Source organism: Sciurus carolinensis, chromosome X (genome assembly GCF_902686445.1).
Source record: "Sciurus carolinensis chromosome X, mSciCar1.2, whole genome shotgun sequence".
Lineage (NCBI taxonomy): Eukaryota > Metazoa > Chordata > Mammalia > Rodentia > Sciuridae > Sciurus > Sciurus carolinensis.
This window is the reverse complement of record NC_062232.1, coordinates 1,005,468-1,027,448: the sequence shown is the minus strand read 5'-3', so window position 1 is coordinate 1,027,448 and position 21,981 is coordinate 1,005,468. Positions and strand designations below refer to the sequence as shown.

The 21,981-nt window shown below is 63.4% G+C and overlaps 1 protein-coding gene across 1 annotated transcript; it reads right to left on the bottom strand.

Annotated features, from left to right (window-relative positions):
• Window positions 1–3,321: 3,321 nt before the first annotated feature.
• Asmt (acetylserotonin O-methyltransferase) lies at window positions 3,322–17,284 on the bottom strand. Its single transcript, XM_047536443.1, has 7 exons — window positions 17,216–17,284; window positions 12,696–12,870; window positions 10,015–10,144; window positions 9,842–9,910; window positions 8,375–8,493; window positions 3,859–3,981; window positions 3,322–3,533 (listed from the first exon to the last, which is right to left on the bottom strand). Exons 1-7 carry the CDS (start codon window positions 17,282–17,284, stop codon window positions 3,322–3,324), a joined length of 897 nt encoding a protein of 298 aa, XP_047392399.1.
• Window positions 17,285–21,981: the final 4,697 nt, after the last annotated feature.

Below are 21,981 nucleotides of genomic sequence, written 5' to 3'. Positions count from 1 at the left end.
TGACCCACGCCTATAATCCCAGCGGCAGCTCAGGAGGCTGAGGTAGGAGGATCAGAAGTTGGAGGCCAGCCTCAGCAACTTAGCAAAGTCCCAAACACCTTAGCGAGACCTTGTCTCAAAATAAAAACTAAAAAGGGCTGGGGGTGTACTGTGGTTAAGCACCCCTGGCTTCAATTCCCTGATGCCAAAATCATACAATGAAATGAATCAAAAGAAAACGTACGATAAAAATCGATGCTCTCCTTTTGAAGCTCAAGCAACCCCGAGCTGCCACTGGTCTCTGTAAAATAAATTTGACTTCAAGCGCAGGATTCATCCTCAGAAAGCATCCCAACCGATTTAACCTTAGAAATAGGCATCAATCAGATTGGGAGTTTGTTTCAATATTTAGCATTTCCTTATTATTTCCTTTATCTAACTCCTGTCGCTGGAAACCAGGGATGGGGAACTTGCAGATCAGGGACCCGGCCCTGCTCTCGGGGTCCGTCGGGCCAGCCTGGCACCAAGGGCACCCCCAGCCCCTGGCCGTCGGGAGCCGCTGTGCAGCTTGCCTGTCCACCTCCTCCTGCAGGGTTTGCAGGGACCTGAGAGGCACAGGCAGCTCCCGGGGGAGAGGATGCACCTGGGACGGGACCTCAGGTCCCCCAGGGGGCTGAGCCCGGGGTCAGGCCTGCAGCCCAGAAGACCTGGGAAAGGCCAGCCGGAGCTCCCGGCAGGAGGAGGCCTCACGCCAAGAGCCCTGTGGCCGGAGAAGCCGTCCCAGAGGGTCCAGGGGCAGAGGACCTGCACCGGGTTCAGCCAGCAGAACGTCCCCGAGCCCCCGTCCCCACAAAGAGAGACGCCGTGACCCCAGCGGACACTGCCCGCTCCCCTTCCCCGGTCCCTGGCCACCAGCCGGCCATCCACGATCAGTCCCCGTGGACCTGCTGGAGCTGGACGCTGCCGGCCCTGCGTCCTGCAGCTCCCGGCTTCGCTCGCCCAGCGGGCTGGATCCGAGCCTCTTCCCCGCCTGCCCCCTCCTCTCCAGCCATGTGGAGATCTGTCCCGTGCACGCCCGTTGGGGACCTCCCGAGTCCCCTAGCTGTTTAAAATAAAAAAACCCAAGGTCACTGCAGGGCACGGTGGCCCAACTGTGCTGCAGGAAGCCAGCTGCATCCAGGGCCCACTAAGGACCTTTGGAAGCATGAAATCACCCTCGGGCGGAGCCACTTCCTGTTCCCCTGGGAACACGGAGGAGCCTGATGCTCACAGACCAGGGACCCCCCGCCAGCCACAGAGGCCAGCAGACCAACCGCCCCCAAAACCAGCAGCCCTGCTGCTCCGCTGCCCGCGGTCCCTGCAGCCACCGCTCTCGGGAGAGGCCTCTGGGAGCCAATCGGGGTTACGGACGGCGGACCTCGCCCCCCGGGCCTGTCTAGATTCGGGGACACCCTTTCCGAGCCCACGGGGAGACGGCTGCTCCTTCTGTTTCCGAGACCAACCATCAACCATTGGCTTCTCCTACAACCAGCAGGAGTGACAGGGACAGATGGACGTGGTGGTGGGACCCCAGGTCCAGGGGAGGATCCTGTCCACGGCCCCCGGTGCTGACCCCTGGGCTTTCCGTTCCCAGGAGCCACTGGCCGGCAGCCCTGCCTGGCCTCCGTGGACAGCCCCCGTCCCCTTCCTCACCAACCGCCTGCTGCCTGCAGGAGAGACACAGCCTGAAATCATGTCCCAAAGGAACCCAGTGACCCTGAAGGGGACGCTGTGACCCCGACACAGACCAGGTCCCAGGGCTCAGGGAGACCAGGGTCCTTCCTCCACCATAGAACCTGCAGGAGCAGGTGCCAGTGAGAGCCAGCCAGCCCGGGCCAGGGTGACCCAGAGTGGCCATGGCCGTGGGGACTGGACAGTCTGAGGTCGCCCTGCTTGTCCGTCAAAAGCCAGGAGGTGGACCTGGGCGGGACTCTCTGGAAACTTCCCTGGGACCCCATAAAACTGGATGCAGGAGAGCCCTGCTGCCCCCTCCTCTCTGAGAGGACCCCTGTGTCCCTTGAGAGTGTCCCCTTCCCTTTCCATCCCGTCATTAAGCTCCTGCCTGTCACCCTGAGTGACACGTCTGAACTCTGCCGGGCTTGCCGGGTCCCGGCTGGAGGGGCCTCTGCGCTGCCCGTCCCGGGAGGCCCGGCTCCGCGGCAGCAGGTTGGGGACACGGAGCTGGCGGCTCTGGCCCCTCCTTCCAGGACGGGGCCACATGTCGCAGACCCGCAACCTCCGGAGGCCGCTCCTTTGGAAAGAAAGAGGAAGAGCTGGGGCGACCCCGGAGGTCCAAGGCGCGTGTCCTCCTCCGCGTGGTGCCCGCGGAGCTGCAGCCTCTCAGAGGCCATCTGCCTGCGCATTTGCACGGGGACTGGACGGGGAGACGTGTTTGCACTTGGAAATCGTCCTGGCGAGACGCCTCCGCTGTCCCCCGGGTCGCCGCCCGCCTTCCGCAGGGTGGGCGGCGCTGCTGGCCCCCGGACTGCGTCGGCCGCCGAGGGCGCCACCTGCCGGCAGATGCGCGCACCGGCTCTTCCCGAGCGTGGGCACCCCCCCGCCTCGTCGCCATGGCAACCAGAGTCCCCAGGCCCTGCAGAAGCGCATTTGGCGCCAAAGAAAAAGAGGCTCTCCCTGCGGCTCTGCAGGGACCCGCTGCCCAGCCCGCCGGACCCTGCTGAGACCACGTGTGAGGACCCAGAACCTTCCATTGCGCCTTTTGCAAGATGGTCTCTGATACCGGCTGCAGGGGAGTCCACATCCCAGGTCGGCCCCACCCAAGCCCCGACCCGGCCACCGTGGGGCAGCCGGTTGGCGGACGCGCTCCTAAAAGCCGGCCCTTGGACCAGGACCGTGGGTCTATCAGGGATGCTCCCGCGTGGCCACGTCTGACCCACCCCAAGGTTCCCCGGTTTGACTGCTGTGGACCAGCCAGGCTGCTTCTCTGTGCTGGGCGCCGTAGGAGGCACCTCTCTGGTCCCCGATACCAGATGGAGAAATGGGCGAGGGACCGGCCAGGATGCTGGTCTGCGCTCCTGGGTGCCCTGTGACCCCCAGGAGCGTGAGAGGGTCCGACGGCGGCCATGTGAGGGTCCCCGGGTGGCTACGAGACGTGAGGCCTGGGGTCACAGCTGAGCGCAGAGCCCCTCCCGGGACAGCCCCCCAGGGATGACGGGCGCCGGCGGCTGCCACTCTCCCGGAGCACGCGGAGCACGCGGAGCACGCGGAGCACGCGGACCACAGGGCTCGCCGCACGCTCTTTATTCCAAGTCGGGCGCCTGGGCGGCGCCGGGCTCCCGGGAGCTACTTCCCGGCTAAGACGGCGTCGTAGGTGCCGCCCGTCTTCTGGAACCGGAAGCGCGGGAAACCCGCAGCCGCCAGGAGCCGGCGGTACTGGGAGGGCGTCCGCTCCTGGCCCTCCGCCTGCACCAGCATGTTCAGGGAGAAGAGCAGCGTGGTCAGCGGGCCCCGCCGGTCCTCGTCCAGCAGGCTCTCCACCACCAGGACCCCGCCGCCTGCAGGGAGAGAGGAGCCACGTCCCCAGGGCCACCAGGACGGAGGGACCTCAGAGGACAGCTGGGCACGGTCCCCATCACTCCGAGAAGCTTTGCTGCGGTGTGACAGAATCTGGCCTAAAGCCCCAGGGCCCTGGCCCGTGCCTCGTCCGGGTTCACGTGGCCTTCGCTCTGGACGGGTGCAGGGCCGTCCCTGCCGTCACCCCTGGAGGGACAGCTCTGGAGGACGTCCCCCGCCCGTGTCGTGATGGGCACCCGGCATGCAGACCAGCCCCGGGAGGTCCTCCCTGCGCGCACGGCCCCGCTCCGGGTGGCTGTCACCTACCGGGCCTGCAGGCCTGGTGGACCCTGGCCAGCAGCTGGGAGCACTTGTCCTCCGCCCAGTCGTGCAGGACCCTGGCCAGGATGTAGAGATCCGCCTCCGGAAGAGGGTCCTGGAAGAAGTCCCCTGCAACAGAGCCCGCAGCCCCGTCGGCAGGACGCCGTCCCCCGTGACGGGCCCCTCGCCCAGCTTGGCCGTCCAGCCAGTGGTCAGCAGACCGAGTCCCGCAGAAGAGGGCTCAGCGTGAAGACCGGAGCACCCTCGGCCACCGGGTGGCCGTTCCGTCCCTCCCACGTGGCCCACGGAGGTGCTGCTGATCCCTCAGCCTGACATGACCCCTGGACAGAGCCCGGGAATGGACTTCGGGAGGCTCGGGCCAGCCAGCCGCTGCCGCCTGAGAAGCTGGCCTGAGCCCGTCCCCTAAGGGACGCGGACACGCCCAGCGGACACGCCCAGCGGACACGCCTCTCCGGTGTACGGCTCGCGACGCTCCGGATGGCTTCTGTTCCCCGAGATCAGCCAGCACGGTTTCCAGAAGGAATCTGGGAACAGCCAGGAGCCGTCCCCTGGGAAGGCCCGGGCTGTCCCCACCCCACACAGTCCCTAAAAGGACGGGCCTGGACCCGGTTCTTGCAGATCAACACCAAGAGTGTCCGGGTCTCTGCGTTGGTTGCTCGGAGACCCCGGGGCCACCCTGGATGGTCTGGCCTCAATGCCGTTCCCCAGGATGGACTCCGAACGGGGTGGACTCTGCACGGGAGACCAGCTCTGCATGCGTGATTGACAGCCACCCCGTGACCCTGCAGACCAGGCCGGGCACAGAGTGGGTGACCCCCCAAAAACCTCACGCGCTCCCTCATCTGTCCAAGCCTTGCAAAGAAACCCGCGGGCTGAGCTGGTGACCAGTCGCCCGCTTGTAGCGTCCCCCGTTAGCCGTCCTCGGGACTCAGGACCCCGTGACCGCCCGAGACTGTCCTCGGTTCCATCTTTCAAGACGCCGTGGAAACTCAGTGCACTCGGGGGAGCCAGGTTCGGGGCGCCCCGGGGTCTGTGCACGGAGGGTTCGGAGAGACGCTGGCTGCCGTCATTCACCTCCAACGTGGGGACGGACGGGGGACGCCGGATGAAACAGGTCCACGTTACCACTTGTTCTCACCCAGCCCAGGGGGACGCTGATGTCCACCGTCCACAGCAGGAGCTGGAGGGGTCGGGTCGGGCCTCCCAGCTGCTGCCGCTCCTCTCGGTGAGAACCGAAGAAGAGTCGCCGAATCTCGGCTTCTTGCTCGAAGGGAGGAACAGACGGTCTCGCAGGGAGGTCGGGGTTTGAGGGAGAACGGGCAGCCCACCTCTGCGCCCAGCCGGGGCGTCTCGGAGTCTCCAGACGGCTCAGCAATGTCCCCTGGTCTCCATTCGACCCCACCCGCTGTGTCTACCGTCATCCTAAGTGGTTTGGGTTTGGAGATCCGGATAAATCATGGCCAGGGTCAAAAACCAGGTGGCTTAAGGACAGGAAGCCAGCTGCCCAGCCTGGAGGCCAGAGGCTGGGGCCAGGGGCCTCTCCACAGGCTCAGGGAGGCTCCTTCCTGCCTCTCCAGCTCTTGGGCTCCAGGCGGCCCTGGGCTGGTGGCCCCAGTCCTCCAGCCTCTGCCTCCGTCTCCACGTGGCTCCTCCTCTGTGTCTGTGTCTCCTCTTCTGTCTCTTGTGAGGACGCGGCCATGGCCTCAGGGCCACCCTGACCAGGAGGAGCTCCTCTCAGGACCCTGCACTCACTGCCTCTGCAGAGACCCTGTGTCCACACCAGGTCCCCTGCACAGGTTCTGGGTCCAGATGTGGACAGGACCAGCCTCTTCCCATGGTGTCCAGCTGCCTCCACAGGCTCAGGGAGGCTCCTTCCCGCCTCTCCAGCTCCTGGGCTCCAGGTGGCCCTGGTCTGGTGGCCCCAGCCCTCCAGCCTCTGCCTCCGTCTCCACATGGCTCCTCCTCTGTGTCTGTGTCTCTTCTTCTGTGTCTTGTGAGGACACGGCCATGGCCTCAGGGCCACCCTGACCAGGAGGAGCTCCTCTCAGGACCCTGCACTCACTGCCTCTGCAGAGACCCCGTGTCCACACCAGGTCCCCTGCACAGGTGGGGATTTGGAGGGGGAATCCATTCAATCCAGCGGTCATGAAATAATCGGTGACAAGCCAGCTGCGTGTCTATACGGCTTTCCGGCCATTATGCACGATGGACGTTGACCAGACGAGAGGGAATCTGGATGGTCGGTGCAGCCAGGCCAGGGCCCCGTCAGTCCCCACGCACGCCCGGCTGCCTTGGTGTCCCTGGACGTCCTTCCCGTGGACACCACGCGTGCTCGCCTACCTGCGTGGAAGACGAGCTGCTCTCCCCTCGGGAGTGAGAAGTGCGTCCCGGCCGCCTGCACCACCTCCGGGAGGTCGAAGACGGTGACCCTGCACTGAGGGTACAGGGCAGCACATTCCTTGGCCAGAGCCCCGGAGCCGCCTGGAAGTGGACACAGAGCGTCTGAGGGTCAGAGAGGCGTCCCGGGGCCGGATGCACTGTCCACCCACCGTGGACCCCCGGGGACGGCTGGAGACGGGCTGCTCCCCACTCTGGCCCCTCACCCAGGGGCCCCTGGATGCAGGTGGTCTTCGTGGCTGGGCTGACCCAGGTCCAAACTGCCACACAGCCTTTGACTCTGCTGTCCTTGGGCCAAGGACAGGCAGCAGCTGGGCCCAGCGGGAGGCAGGAACCCCCGTGGAAAGGCCAGTGAGCTGTGCACACGACACGAAGCTCATTCCTCAGCCCTTCGGGCAGAGTGTCCCCTCCTATCGCCCGGGCAGAACCAGGCCGCTCTCTGCCCTGCTTCCAACGCCCAGGATGGTGCACAGGATGTGGAGACCAAGATGGTGCTTGGGGTGTGGACACCAAGATGGTGCTCGGGGCGTGGAGACCAGCATGGTGCTCGGGGCGTGGAGAGGAGACCAGGATGGTGCTCGGGTGTGGAGACCAGGATGGTGCTCGGGTGTGGAGACCAGGATGGTGCTCGGGTGTGGAGACCAAGATGGTGCTCGGGTGTGGAGACCAAGATGGTGTTCGGGGTGTGGAGACCAAGATGGTGCTCGGGGCATGGACACCAGGATGGTGCACAGGATGTGGAGACCAAGATGGTGCATAGGATGTGGAGACCAAGATGGTGCTCGGGGCATGGACACCAGGATGGTGCACAGGATGTGGAGACCAAGATGGTGCTCGGGGCGTGGACACCAGGATGGTGCACAGGATGTGGAGACCAAGATGGTGCTTGGGGTGTGGACACCAGGATGGTGCACAGGATGTGGAGACCAGGATGGTGCTCGGGGCGTGGACACCAGGATGGTGCTCGGGGCGTGGACACCAAGATGGTGCACAGGATGTGGAGACCAAGATGGTGCTCGGGGCGTGGACACCAAGATGGTGCATAGGATGTGGAGACCAGGATGGTGCTCGGGGTGTGGAGACCAAGATGGTGCTCGGGGCGTGGACACCAAGATGGTGTTCGGGGTGTGGAGACCAGGATGGTGCTCGGGGCGTGGACACCAAGATGGTGTTCGGGGTGTGGAGACCAACATGGTGCTCGGAGCGTGGACACCAGGATGGTGCACAGGATGTGGAGACCAAGATGGTGCTCGGGGCGTGGAGACCAAGATGGTGTTCGGGGTGTGGAGACCAAGATGGTGCTCAGGGTGCGGACACCAAGATGGTGCATAGGATGTGGAGACCAGGATGGTGCTCGGGGCGTGGACACCAGGATGGTGCTCGGGGTGTGGAGACCAAGATGGTGCTCGGGGCGTGGAGACCAAGATGGTGCACAGGATGTGGAGACCAAGATGGTGCATAGGATGTGGAGACCAAGATGGTGCACAGGATGTGGAGACCAAGATGGTGCATAGGATGTGGAGACCAAGATGGTGCTTGGGGTGTGGACACCAGGATGGTGCAGGGGATATGGAGACCCAGATGGTGCACAGGATGTGGAGACCGAGATGGCACTTGGGGTGCCAACCCCAGGTGGTGTGCGGGGTGTGCAGACCAGGAGGGGCACGGGCTGGGCACTGTCCCAATGGGTTTCTATTTGACTGTCGCAGATGCTACCGGGAGGGTGGAAGCCTGGCTGCCTCTGTGGAATGGTCCTCCTGCTGTGGCGAGGCTGCCTGGCCTCACCCTGGGCCAGAGCCATGGAGTCGGCCCACCGTGGACAGCACCTCTGGAATTGTGACCCCACATAAATGTCTCCTCCTCTCAGATTTCTCGTTGGGCCTTTTGCCCTCTAGAGCAACAGGAGCTTCGCTGTCCACTTCCAGGAACTGACCCACCCTGGGAGAGGCAGCCCCTCTGGGGTCGCTGGGGAGGTGGCTCTGAAGGGTCACTGGGACCCCAGGCTCTTCCTCTTCCCCAGCAAGACCCCAGACACCATGGCGTCCAACGAGGTCCGTGGTGGACGTGCTCCCGCACACAGCGGGCGTCTGGGAGGGACACTCACCGCCCAGGTCGCAGATGCGAGGGAAGGCGGACAGGTCAAAGGCGGTCAACACGGCCCTCCCCTCCACGCTCCAGACCTCCTGCAGGCCTCGCGTGAACTGCCGCCGCTCGCCCGGGGACCTGGCGTGCAAAACCGCGCTCCCAACGTCTGGCGCTTGTGACTCGGGACTCGTGCCCCCCGGACGGGACGGGGGACGGGGAGCCCTGGCTGAGCCGCCCGGGAGAGTCCAGCTCCGGGAGGCCGGGGCAGCCTCAGAGTCCTGGGACGGGGCCTCTCCCTCCAGGAAGCAGAGTCCCCAGAGTCCTGAGGAGGGGAGGCATCCCCAGCCGCCCACCCAAGGCCCAGGGGGGACGGGCTGGGGACGGGCGGGGACAGAGATGGGCAGCAGCGGGATCGTGCCCAGGCCCTGGGCTCCGGGGCTTCCCGCTGCACTCCTGTCCCCCCTGCGACGCCGCTGCAGAGAAGGGAGAGAGGGGGACAGGGAGCCTGGGTCACGTCCACCAAAGGGCCACGGTCCTGCGACCCGACCCCAGAGGAACGTCCATCAGACAACTCTGACCCCAGAGGAAACGTCCATCAAGGGCCACTGTCCTAGGACCCTGACCCCAGAGGAACGTCCATCAGACAACTCTGACCCCAGAGGACACGTCCATCAAGGGCCACTGTCCTGTGACCCTGACCCCAGAGGAACGTCCATCAGACAACTCTGACCCCAGAGGACACGTCCATCAAGGGCCACTGTCCTGTGACCCTGACCCCAGAGGAACGTCCATCAGACAACTGACCCCAGAGGAAACGTCCATCAAGGGCCACTGTCCTGCGACCCGACCCCAGAGGAACGTCCATCAAGGGCCACTATCCTAGGACCCTGACCCCAGAGGAACGTCCATCAGACAACTCTGACCCCAGAGGACACGTCCATCAAGGGCCACTGTCCTGTGACCCTGACCCCAGAGGAACGTCCATCAGACAACTCTGACCCCAGAGGAACGTCCATCAGACAACTCTGACCCCAGAGGACACGTCCATCAGACAACTCTGACCCCAGAGGACACGTCCATCAAGGGCCACTGTCCTGTGACCCTGACGCCAGAGGAAACGTCCATCTGATGGCCACTGTCTCACCAAATGGCCCCAGGGGACCCGTCCATCCAGCGTCCACCTCTGCCAGCTCTGTCGCCGGACATCCCCCCAGCAGCAGGTCCTCGCTCCCAGCCTGAACCCAGGTGGGAGCAGGACGGCGGCTGGACGGCAGGACCCTCCCGTCCAGGGCTCTGGACGCTGGGTGGGTGGGTCGCCTGGTCGGCAGGGCCGCGGCCTCTCCTGGGGACCTGGGTCCACGCAGTGGGGCCGGGGGTCGGGGTGTGTCCAGATCCCAGGCCGGGCGAGTCCCCCGAGTGGACGCCCTCCCGGGCCGTGCGCACCTGGCGCCGTCCCTCGCGGGCGGGTGGCCGGGTCAGCGCTCACCTGTAGATGGCCGCCCACAGGTCCCCCGCCGCGACGCCGAACGCCCGCGGATACTGGTTCCCGCCCTGCCTGAGGAGGGGGAGCCGCACGGTCACCTGCTGGACACGGGCCGAGCCTCGCCCGCCCGCCGGCTGCAGGGCTGACCGGTCCAGGGGGCTCCTGGCGCCACCCACCTGACGGCCTCGGCCAGGTGGGCCCAGCAGTGGTAGGTGGTCCGGCCCAGGTAGAGCAGCATGTGGCGCTGCGAGCGCGGCCCGCGGCGCGTCAGGAAGGCGCTGGCCAGGCCCGAGTTCCGGTAGACGGCTGCGGGGCGAGGCCGCGGTCAGGCGACGGCCGGTCACTCGGGGCCGCGTCCAGGCTCCCGAGAAGGACCCCGGCCCGCCCCGTGCTCCACGGGGCTCCCGCAGGGTCCTGCGAGTGGCCGGGTCCCCCGGTTCCTCTTGGAACAGAGACAGGGACGTGTCCCTAGGGTCCACCAGGAGGCGGAAGGACCAGGCCTCTCCCGACCCTGGGCCCGCGCTGATGCCTGCGGGTCACCAGGTGAACCTCAGGGCCAGCGGCCAGAGCGCCAGCGGGACGGGTTCTGCCTTCGCCTGGCCCCTGAGCAGAGGGACTCCTGCCTGCACCCTCCCCGACGGCCATCAGCGTGACAAAGAACCTGAGCGAATGGACTTAAAAAGACGAAAGGGGGACTCTGGCTCTTGGTTTGAGAGTGTTTGGTCCACGGTCACTCGTGGTGACCACCGAGTCTGTGGCCAGGCAGAGCGTCATGGCTGGAGCAAGCGGTGGACCGACCGAGCTGCTCACCTCCTGGCGGCCAGGAAGCAGACGGAGAGAGAGGAAGAGACTGGGGTCCCAATATCCCCCTGGAGGCCACGCCCCCTACGACCTCGCTGCCTCCCAGGCTCCGCCTCTTAAAGGCCCCACCACCTCCCTAGAGCATCAAGCTACAGACACGCCTGCAACTCGTGGGCCCTTGGAGTCACTCCAGGTGCAACCCGTAGTCGTCTCGGTCAGCAGGCTGGGCTCAGTGCCCCGGAGACCCCGCTATGGTGTGGACGCCGGGGTCCTCAGGCCGTAGCACTAACAGGCTGAGGGGGCATCGGGCAGGGGTCCCCCGGTGTCCATGGAGGCCCGGAGGAGTCTGTCTGGTCCTCCACCTCTGCCAGTCAGGACAGGCCACGTCCCCTCCCAGGGCCGCAGCAATAGGGCCCCCCTGGAAGCGGACAGCAGCCCTGGCCGGTCCCTGCTCCCGGACCTCCAGCCTCCAGGAGGCAGAGCCAGGAGACCCGGCCCGTACGAGCCCCCGTCCGCCGTCCTCCGGTTCCACGTCCTCATCTGAAGCTCCGAAACAGGATCCGTTCCAAAATCTGGAACCTTCCGAGCACCGCGGGGTACCGACGGCCGAGACGTCCAGGCCCGACCTCCGGAGACCCGCTGGGGTCCGAGGCGAGTACGGACGGCCGTCAAGATGCGCGAGCATCAGAAGGAAGTTGCAAGTCGGCCTGGGGGTCTCCTCCCCGCGATCGCTCGCGAGGCGTGGGCAGAAATGACGCCTCAGAGAGACCTCCCTTCCCCTGGAGGCAGGGAGGCTGAGACAGGGTCTCGCTGTGTGGCCCAGGCTGGAACCGAGCTCCTAGGCTCAAGCATCCTCCTGCCTTGGCCTCCCGGGTAGCTGGGAGTCCAGGCGCCCATGCGGTCCCGGGCATTTGTGCATAAATAGTACTGGACACACAGGATCCTAGACAGCCTGAGACTGGCAGCCTCCCGGGACCTGCTGGGCTGGGACACTTGCCGTCTCCTGCTGTCACGCAGCCTGGGGCTCAGGGTGCAGAGCCCCCCAGGAAAGACTGCAGGAGCCACTATGAGTGCCAGATGCTGGGCACGCCCACTCTCCATGGTGTCTCCAGGCTGAGGTTTGGCATGAAAGGGCAGGTGCAATGGCAGCCTGGTGGCTTGCAAAGACTGTGGCTGGTTGGAGCTTTGGGGACCCTGCCTTCTGAGACCCACCTGCTCAACTGAATCCAGACCTGAGGTTGCACCCTAGACTCCAACCAGCATCAGACTCTGTGCCACCCGGCAGGCTGTGGCCTACCCTCCCCCAGCCAGGCCACAAATTTCTGTCTGGTGCGGCCACCCAACCAATGACCTCCAGACTCTGCAATCCAACAAATGTACAGAATTCCTACAGCAGCGATGGAGGCAGGGAGGCTACTTCTGAATATTGCAAGGTAAGGACCTTAAAAAAAATAAAGCAAAACCAAATCAACCTTAGGACATCACCAGATATCACACACACAAAAAGTTTGCCTTAATACCCAAGTAAAAAGAGTATCTTGCCAGGCAGGTACACCCCTGGCATCCAGCAAGTTGGGAGGCTGAGGCAGGAGGATGGCAAGTTGGAGGCCAGCCTCAGCAACTTAGCAAAACGCAAGACCCTGTCTCCAAATAAAAAAGAAGAAGGGCTGGGGATGGGGCTCAGTGGTTTGATTGAACCCCTGGGTTCGATCCCTGGTACCCAAAAATGGCAAAGAACTGAGGCCAGTAGACACAATGTGTCCAGGTGGGGAAACACCTCGCTGAACAGGTGCCGGTTTTCATGCATCGACTTTGAAAAAGCGATAAAAACGACTTAATTGAAGACAGGCAATCCGTCTGGCGTCCCTGGCTGGGCATGGAGAAGCCTGGCCGCAGCGGACACAGGCGTGCTGGTGGACGTGGCCTGATCAGGTCGCTTTTGAATCGCGAATAAAGTTTTATTGGGACAGGGCCGCACCTGCCCACGGGCCTCACCACCCGGGGCTGGAGAGCAGCCTCCCTGACTCTCCGCACCTGCACACCACGGGCGCCTCACCTCTTCCCCCGCGGGTGTCCACGTCCAGCAACTGCAGAGGTACACAGGCTTCCAGCAGCCGCTCCGTCCCCTGGAAGCTGGTGCCCAGACCTTCGGCGATGGCCGCTGCATCCAGGGGTCCCGGGGTCTCGGCCAGGAGGTCGAACACGCCCAGCTCGCAGGCGGCAAAGAGGACCTGCGGAACAGAGGGTGGCTGGAGCTCCTGGGACCCCGCCCAAAGGGGCGTGGCCAGAGGGTGTGTCTCCTGCGGAGGCATGGCCAGAGGGGCGTGGCTCCAGAGGGGCGTGGTCATAGGGGCGTGGCTCCAGAGGAGGCGTGGTCATAGGGGCGTGGCTCCGGAGGGGCGTGGCTCCGGAGGAGGGGTGGCCAGAGGGGCGTGGCTCCGGAGGAGGCATGGGCAGAGGGGCGTGGCCCCGGAGGAGGCGGGGCTCCGGAGGGGCATGGCCAGAGGGGGCGTGTCTCCGGAGGCGTGGCAAGAGGGGCGTGGCTCCAGATGAGGCGTGGTCAGAGGGACGTGGCTCCAGATGAAGCGTGGCCAGATGGGCGTGGCTCCGGTGGACGAGGGTACAGGTCGGCTCTTGGCCAGAGGGTGGTCGCAAGTTCTGTAGGCGGAGTGGGATCAGGACCTCCAACCAAGCTCCGCCTCACCGGGCTGTTCAACCCGATTGTTTTGCGATGGGACTGTTTCTACTGCACTCTGCTTTAAACAGAGGCGGACATCAGGTCGCCTGTGGCCGTCTGCTCAAAAAGGCGCCCAGCCGTGGCACCTGGAATGATTGACATGGCGAGGGCCAGGCGGCTGGGGCTGGGGGAGATGATGGGCACAGAGCAGGGGCCTCAGTTACCTAAGCAACGATGGCGGTTTCTCAGTTTAAACGTAGAATTTTTATAGGAGAGGGCATTTCCACTCCTGGGAATAGACCCCGAAGAATAAAAAGCAGGGTCTCCGAGAGACGTCCGTCTGCCCAGGTTTATGGCAGCCTAACTGCCAAGAGCCAAGAGGCGGGGGCAGCCCAAGCGTCCAGCAAGGGATGCAATAAAAAAAAAAAAAAAAAAAAAAAGGCCCACCTACACAGTGGAATAGTATTCAGCCATGAAAAAGGAACAAAGCGCCAGTTCAGGCTGCCACAGGCATGAGCCTTGAAAACAGGCCACGCCAAAGAGGAGACAGCTACGGAGGTCACGGAGCGTCTGACTCCATTTCTACGAAATATTGGAGACGGAGGGAAGGGGAAACCTGGAATCTGGGCTGAATGGAGACAGAGCTGCTGCTTTTTCAAAGCTGATGATTAAAACCGGCACCTGTTTTAGAGGGTGTCTGGGGCGGCTCCCCACATGGGAACACTGTGTCAGGGTGGACTCCCTCCAGTGCCTCTCCCGGCCTCGAACACTGGTCAATTCTTCTCCCTTTTACTGAAAGAGGGGGCCATACCAGGGATTGCGCCCCAGGGGTGCTTCACCACTGAGCCACATGCCCAACCCTTTTGGGTTTTTATTTAGAGGCAGGGTCTTGCTAAGTTGTGGAGACTGTCTCCAACTTGCGATCCTCCTGCCTCGGCCTCCGGAGCCGCTGGGCTGACAGGCGTGCGCCCCGGCTCCGGGCAGAGGGGCGTATTTTCGTTCCAGTCCTCCCTTCTGAAGCCCTCCACGAGGCTGCGGATTGCGGGATCCCTGCCCGGTGGTATCAGATTCGCCCTCGGCTGCTCCCGTTCTCTGGGGCGCCGAGCTGAAGACTCACCGGTAAGACTGAATCTGCACCGAGTCTAAAAGGTCCCCAACCGTCACCCTCTCTTGGGCGCCCGATTTCGGACAGGCGCCTCGGCTTGGGTGGCCCTGCGGCTGCAGAGGCTCACGGTCCTCAGCGCACAGACGGCGACCGCAGGGGCCGGCTGCCTGCCCTCCGCCTGACGTCAGGCCGTGACGTCAACCATGCACCAGCCTGGGACTACGTCACGCCGAGACCCGCTGCTCTCTTAAGGAGGAAGCCCCCCACACGTGGGCGAGGCGCGGAGTGGGATCAGGCGCTCGGTGAGGCCTTGAAGGAGCTGTGGGACCCAGGCTCTTCTTCCTTTCCCGCCAACAGAAACCTTTCGTCTTTATCAGTTGACCCTCCCGGGCGATTTGTTACAGTGACAGACAGCGGGGGAGGTGGTCCCGGGACCGGGTAGGATGCTGATCCGAATTTCTGAGCCTGCATCGGCCCCTCTGGGGTCACAACCCAGTCTGTCCCCGGCATGGCCAAGCGTCCCGTGCAGGCAGAGTCCCTGCCTGAGAACCGCGGGATCCGAGTGCCTTGAACTCTGCTTCTGCGAGGGCCGCAGCCATGCGCCCACGGCGCTTCCTCTCTGCAAACCCTGGCTCGGTCCCGCTGCCAGAAGCCCAGGTCTCTCGGGGTCTCGCCAGTCCATGTTCCCCCGGGCGTGCACTGATTCCTGCTCTGTGACCTTTTAACACTGCTAGGGGGCTTAGCTGCCTGCTCCCCCATAGCTACGCCGCGCTTATTCTGTCCCGGTTCACTGGGCCCCGTCTGCTAAGCCTGGTCGCTCCTGGTCCCCGGAGGTCGGGTACGTGTGCTCTGGGGAGCTCGCTTTCGCTCTTTCCACGCTGACATTATGTTAGGTTGCCGTCCCTTGAGGTCGCCTGATTCTTATCCTGTTAAGATGCCTCTGACTAATTCCTCCCTTATGGGCAGATTAAGTGGTGGTCTGTTAGGCTCGCGTTAACTAATTGCTCAGTTGAAAGTGGACTGAGGTTTATTCCATTAAGTTTGCACTAACTTGTTCTATTAAAAGTTGGATTAAATTTTATTCTATTAAGTTTGCATTAACTAATTGCTCTGTTGAAAGTGAACTGAGGTTTATTCCATTAAGTTTGCACTAACTTGTTCTATTAAAAGTTGGATTAAATTTTATTAAGTTTGCATTAACTAATTGCTCTGTTGAAAGTGGACTGAGCTTGATTCCATTAAATTTGTACTAACTTGTTCTATTAAAGTTGGATTCAATTTCATTCTATTACGTTCTCATTAACTAAGTGCCTGTTCAGCGGGGATTAAGCTTTCTTCTGTTCAGTTGGCATTAACTCTTATTCTTCTAAGGTGCTACTGAATTTTATTCTAGGGTCGCACTGATGCTTATTCTATTGTTTGCATTAACTAATTGCTCAGTGAAGGGAGGATTGAGTTTTGCTCTGTTAAACTGGCAGTAACTTTCATTCTACTAGTAGATTCAGTTTCATTCTTTTGAGGTTGCATTAAGCTCATTCTGTTAAGTTTGCATTTAGTTCTTCTGTTAAGGGTGGGTTGAGTTGTATTCTAAGTTTGCATCAACTAATTTTTTTTCTGTAAAGGGGGGTGTTAAGTGTTATTCTTTTAAGTTTGCATTGACTACTTGTTCTATATGGGTGGGTTAAGTTTCATTCTACCAAGCTTGCATTGACTAATTTTTGTCTATTAGGGGTGGGTTAAGCTTTATTCTACCAAGCTTGCATTGACTAATTTTTGTCTATTAGGGGTGGGTTAAGCTTTATTCTACCAAGATTGCATGGACTAATTTTTGTCTATTAGGGGTGGGTTAAGTTTTATTCTACCAAGTTTGCATGGACTAATTTTTGTCTCTTAGGGGTGGGTTAAGCTTTATTCTACCAAGTTTGCATGGACTAATTTTTGTCTATTAAGGGTGGGTTAAGCTTTATTCTACCAAGCTTGCATTGCCTGATATTTCTTGCTGTTAAGTGTGGTTAAGTTTTATTCCTGAGTCTGCACTGAGCGACTCTTTCTGCTCGGGTGGGCTAGGGGTTAGTCCACTGGGCTGCACTGCAGATTCTCGGTGCGGGGCGGTTCTGTCGCGTGGACTTTCTTACGCTGACCCATTTGCTCTCGTGGTTGCTCTGTGGCGGGCCGACTGGGCCTGACTTCAGGGTGCGCGGACTCCCGCTCTGCCGTGACCAGGTGTCCCGGGCACTGACGAGACTTTTCCTGGGACTGGCAGACCACCTGGCTCGGGTGCTGGAGGCGCAGGGAGCAGCCGAGCCGCCAGGTCCTCCGCAGGACAGGGCAGCTCACTCCCTGCCCCGACCAGGCGGAGGGAGGACATCGAGCTTCGGGGACAGAGCCTCCCGGCCGCTGCCTTAGGGTCGTGCACGGGATCCAGGGGAGCCGGGGACGCGGACGGGGAACAGACGCCCTTGAACTGCCACTGACCTCTACCTGGAAGGCGCGGCCCCTTCGGCCCGGAGCGCGCATGCGTGCAGCGCACGGCGGATGGACCAGAACCTTCCTGACCGGGATACACGCGACGATCCCGCCTCTGGTGAAGACCGTGCAGAGTCCGAGGGCCTGGGCGGCCCGGGACACCGGAGCGGAGGGCCACGGGGCTTGTGAGCTTTCAAGAGCGTCTCCTCGAACTGCGCCTGCAGGTCCCCAGGGTCCCTGTGCCCAGGACCCAGCTCTGCCCTTCACTGGGCAGGAGGGTCCAGCAGGGCAGCCCGGTCCGGCTCTGCCCACCCCGCGGGCTTCTTACCTGGGAGACCATGAAGCCGCTGGCGTGCTGGCTCAGGAGGAGGTAGGCGCCGTCCTGCGGGGACCCCATGGCCGCTGGTCTGGCTCCGGGAGCGCCGGCCGGTTAGCGAGCCAGACCCCGCAGGGCTCCGCAGGGCTGCCCGGGCGCTTTGCTGGCCGCCGGGGGTGAGCCCAAGACTGATGGCTCCAGAAGGTTCCATCGGCCTTATTAAGGGATCAGGAGGCTGTGGGCACAGCCCGGCTTCCCGATGCGCCGCCTTCTGCCCTGCGTGTGCGCACAGCCTGAAAACAGCCAGCGGGCCAACCAGGATGCTGACCTCGACCCTTCAGCTGCAGGAGACCCGAAACCAGGCTGCTCAGCAGTCACCAGCGCCAGCTGGCCATTCAGTGCACTGCCTGGCCTCTGGCCTCCTCCTCAGGGCGCGCGAGACTCTGGGCTTGGAATGCGTCCAGAGGCTGGGGCGTAGCGGTCACCCTGTCCCCACCCTAGAGGGCAAGGGCCCAGGCCAGGGGCCCAGGGCTGCTCCCTCCACAGGCTCCAGGAGGCTCCTTCCCGCCTCTCCAGCTCCTGGGCTCCAGGCGGCCCTGGGCTGGTGGCCCCAGCCCTCCAGCCTCTGCCTCCGTCTCCACGTGGCTCCTCCTCTGTGTCTGTGTCTCCTCTTCTGTCTCTTGTGAGGACACGGCCATGGCCTCAGGGCCACCTTGACCAGGAGGAGCTCCTCTCAGGGTCCTGCACTCACTGCCTCTGCAGAGACCCCGTGTCCACACCAGGTCCCTGCACAGGTTCTGGGTCAAGATGGGGACAGGACCAGCCTCTTCCCATGGTGTCCAGCTGCCTCCACAGGCTCAGGGAGGCTCCTTCCTGCCTCTCCAGCTCCTGGGCTCCAGGCGGCCCTGGGCTGGTGGCCCCAGCCCTCCAGCCTCTGCCTCCGTCTCCACGTGGCTCCTCCTCTGTGCCTGTGTCTCCTCTTCTGTCTCTTGTGAGGACACGGCCATGGCCTCAGGGCCACCCTGACCAGGAGGGGCTCCTCTTACCTAATTCCATCCACAAATGCCATTTTAATTCAGAGACATCCTGAGGTTCCAAGTCGACGTCCTGTTTGTTTGGGTTTAGTTTCGCGGGACCCTCCGCCCAGCTTCTCACTGGCATGGAATGCTGGCAGCGTCTCGAGCTCCCGGCTGACGGAGGACTCGATTTCGTTACGTGCACGCACATCAGCGCCGGGAATCCCACGCTCGTGTGTAATTACACTGCCCCAATTTTTAAAATTGCATTTTAAAACAGAATTGATGCAGAGCCCTTTGCAATTACGGAGTCTCTTTCGCGGGACGAGACTCCTTCCCAGCCTCCCTTCCGCTGCAGGGTCCACCCAGGTCGGTCTCCGTGGCAGCTCACCCGGGTGGCGCCCTCCCGCCCAGTGCCTCACCCTGGACGCCGGGCCAGCGCCGCTGTGAGGGCAGCAGGGACGTGCCTTCCCCGGGACGGGCACCTCCGTCCACGCGTCACCATTGCCCTTATGCGCTGCAGACGGGACGCGGTCTCCGCAGACGCTGCTGACCACCTGTCCCGCATTTGAAAACCGGGAATGACCGTCCCGTACCTCGTGCAGAATAAACGGCCGAGGCCCGGAACTCAGATGCAGGAGGGCCAGTGGGGTGGCATCTGTCCCTGGCGTGTGGCTCTAAAAGCCCCTGGTGATGGAAGGGACCCTGGGAAACAGGGCTGGGCGGCCACCCCAAGCTGTGGCTGGAGCAGGGCAGACTGGTGTCCTCGCTGCAGGGTTTCCAGAGAAGGCGGCCCTAGGTGCCCTTGGGGGACCACTGCAGGGCAACCCCGGGTCCCCAAGTCTGCAGAGACCCACGTCCTTAGGTGACAGGACTGTGTGTTCAGACAGCCCCCCCAGAGGACGTGACAGCACCCGGCACAAGGTCCCCAGTCACCGCACCCTTCAGGAGTGACGGTAGGGAAGACATGCACGTGCTCACAACAGGACTGTCCCGTCCACTCAAGAGACTCTACTCGGTGTTTTGTAAATACACTTATTTACTTTGGGGGGAACTGGGGATGGAACCCAGGGGTGCTTTACCACTGAGCCAGATCCCAGCTCTCTTTTATTTTGAGACAGAGTTTCGCTACTGCTTAGGGTCTTGCTAAGTTGCTGAGGCTGGCCTCCAACTTGCTATCCTCCTCCCTCAGCCTCCCAAGTTGCTGGGGTTACAGGCATGGCCAGGATACCCAACACAGTTATTCACTTTTTTATCAAGTCAAGGGACATCTGATGCCCAGGAGCTGGAGAGGTGGGAAGGAGCCTCCCTGAGCCTGTGGAGGCAGCTGGACACCATGGGAAGAGGCTGCTCCTGTCCACATCTTGACCCAGAACCTGTGAAGGGGACCCTATGAGGACACAGGGTCTCTGCAGAGGCAGTGACTGCAGGACCCTGAGAGGAGCTCCTCCTGGTCAGGTGGCCCTGAGGCCATGGCCGTGTCCTCACAAGAGACAGAAGAGGAGACACAGACACAGAGGAGGAGCCACGTGGAGACGGAGGCAGAGGCTGGAGGGCTGGGGCCACCAGCCCAGGGCCGCCTGGAGCCCAGGAGCTGGAGAGGCAGGAAGGAGCCTCCTGGAGCCCGTGGGGGGCTCAGCCCTGGGACCCTGGCCTGGCCTCTGCCCTCCAGGCTGGGCAGCTGGCTGCCTGTGGCTGAGTCCCGGTCCCAGGGTGCCGGGGCAGCAGTGCCCTCCTGGCAGACACACGCGTGACGCTGCCTCGCAGGGACGGGGTCGAGGCCCACCAGGTAAGGAGCTGCTGCCAGGAGGAGGCCAGCAGGAAGTGCCAGGACGGGGACACGGCGGGCCCGGCCTGGCTGGTCGGCGAGGACAGGGTGCAGCGTGGAGGTGGCGTCAGCCAAGCTGGGCTTCACCGAGGGTCCCGGGGAGGAAGACGCACAGCCCGAGCCACGGGGACTCTGAACTCCTCCAAGCCCAGCACCCAGCTCAGCACAGCAAGGGCCCCAGGAGCCGGGCCGGAGACCAGGGAGGAGCCGCAAGAGGACGCGCTTCCCTCGCTCTTTGGTAACCCGGACACCAGCCCACCCGTGACGGACTGCAGGTGTCACCGAGGGGCTTGGGACTGCTGTGGACCCTCGTCATCAGGGCCCAGGCCTCCTCTCCAGCGTCTGCAGCGAGCGCCGGGCAGCGGCTCCAGGACCTGGGCGTCCTCTCCTCCAGCGCCATGGCTGCCCAGCAGGTCCAGACCTGCGCACCTGCTCACGGCCGGGTAGCACAGGTGAGCACCCAGGTGACCAGGGAGCCCAGGTGTGCCCCTGACCCGGGCCCCTCAGTACAGGTGAGCCCTCAGGTGCAGAGGAGGGAGCCCAGGTGTCCCCCTGACCCGGGCCAGCTCCACATATAGTCAGCCTGTAATTGTAAGGTGGCAGTGTCCCCTGGGGTCACCCAGGCCAAGGACCAAGTCCTCCTCCAGCAAGGGAGGCCTGGTCTGCGTGGGTGGACCCGGGTCTGCAGAGCTGGGCTCCAAGACGCCTGGCCTCCGCAGCAGAGGCTGAGGCGCGAGAAGGCAGGTCCCCAGAGGCGGAAGGTCCCGCACGTCACTCACCCGACTGGGGCTGCTCCTGCTCAGCCCGGTGGGAGGGCTCTGCCCTGGGGACGGCCCTGCCACCCCCGAGCGGCCGGCCAGTCACACAGCAGAGGCTCAGGACCCAGGTCCTGCCCAGGGCCCTGGCGGTGAGGGTGAGGGAGGGAGGGAGGGGCGCCCTCCTGTCCTGCCACAGCTGCCCCAGCACCAGCGGGTGAGCCAGGGTCACCCTAAGGACCACAGTGAGGTCCCTGCCTCCGCAGACCCCCGGCCATCGAGCCACTGCCACCCGCACCCTGATGACAAGGTGATGGCAGCACGGGCAGCACAGGAGGCTGCCCGCTGAGCCCCGGGAGGGTCAGCGGCTGAGCACCACCCAAAGGCGGGGTCCTGGCTCCGAATCCACACGCCTGCGCCGAGAAAACCCAGCGCCTGGGCTCAGAGTCCTTGTCCTTCAGCCCTGGACCTCGGACCTGTCCTGAGGGCCACGCTGGCCGCGCCCTGCAGACCCTGGGCCAGAGCGGCACCCCTCCCTGGCCGGGTCCTGTCCTCCCCAATGGGCTTCAGAGAGGAAACGGCTGCCGCGGGGTGAGGAGGCAGCACTGAGAACAAGGAGGACGCCCGGCCACACGCGAAGGGCCTGGTGCGCGAAGGGCCTGGTGCGCGCTGAGCCCGCAGGCGGCCCCGCCCCCGCCGGAGACTCCTTGGCCGAGGAAGGGACAGGAAGGGACAGGAACGAGGAAGGGACAGGAAGGGACAGGAAGGGACAGGAACGAGGGAGGGACAGGAACGAGGGAGGGACAGGAAGGGACAGGAACGAGGGAGGGACAGGAGCTACTCTAACTCCTAGCGCTAATCACAGCGCGGACTCCAGAGGCGCGGCTCACGGACGGGACGGCTCCCCGGCTTTCCGTTTTCAACTCGCTGAGCCCCGGATGCGGATGCGAGAAGCACACGCTTCACGATCGCGATCCTGACACGGACTCCGCGGGCAGCTCCTGACCCCTGGCCCCGCCTGCTCACGGTCTCGTCTCCCGCGACCCCGCAGCCCGGCCCCCGGATGGGGCGCCCCTGCCACGGGCCCTCGGCCTCGCAGCGGGCTCTCCGCGGGCTCCAGCTTGGACCCTCCGCCTCCCGACCGCTCGGAGGCCTGACTGCGTGATCTGGCCCACGCCT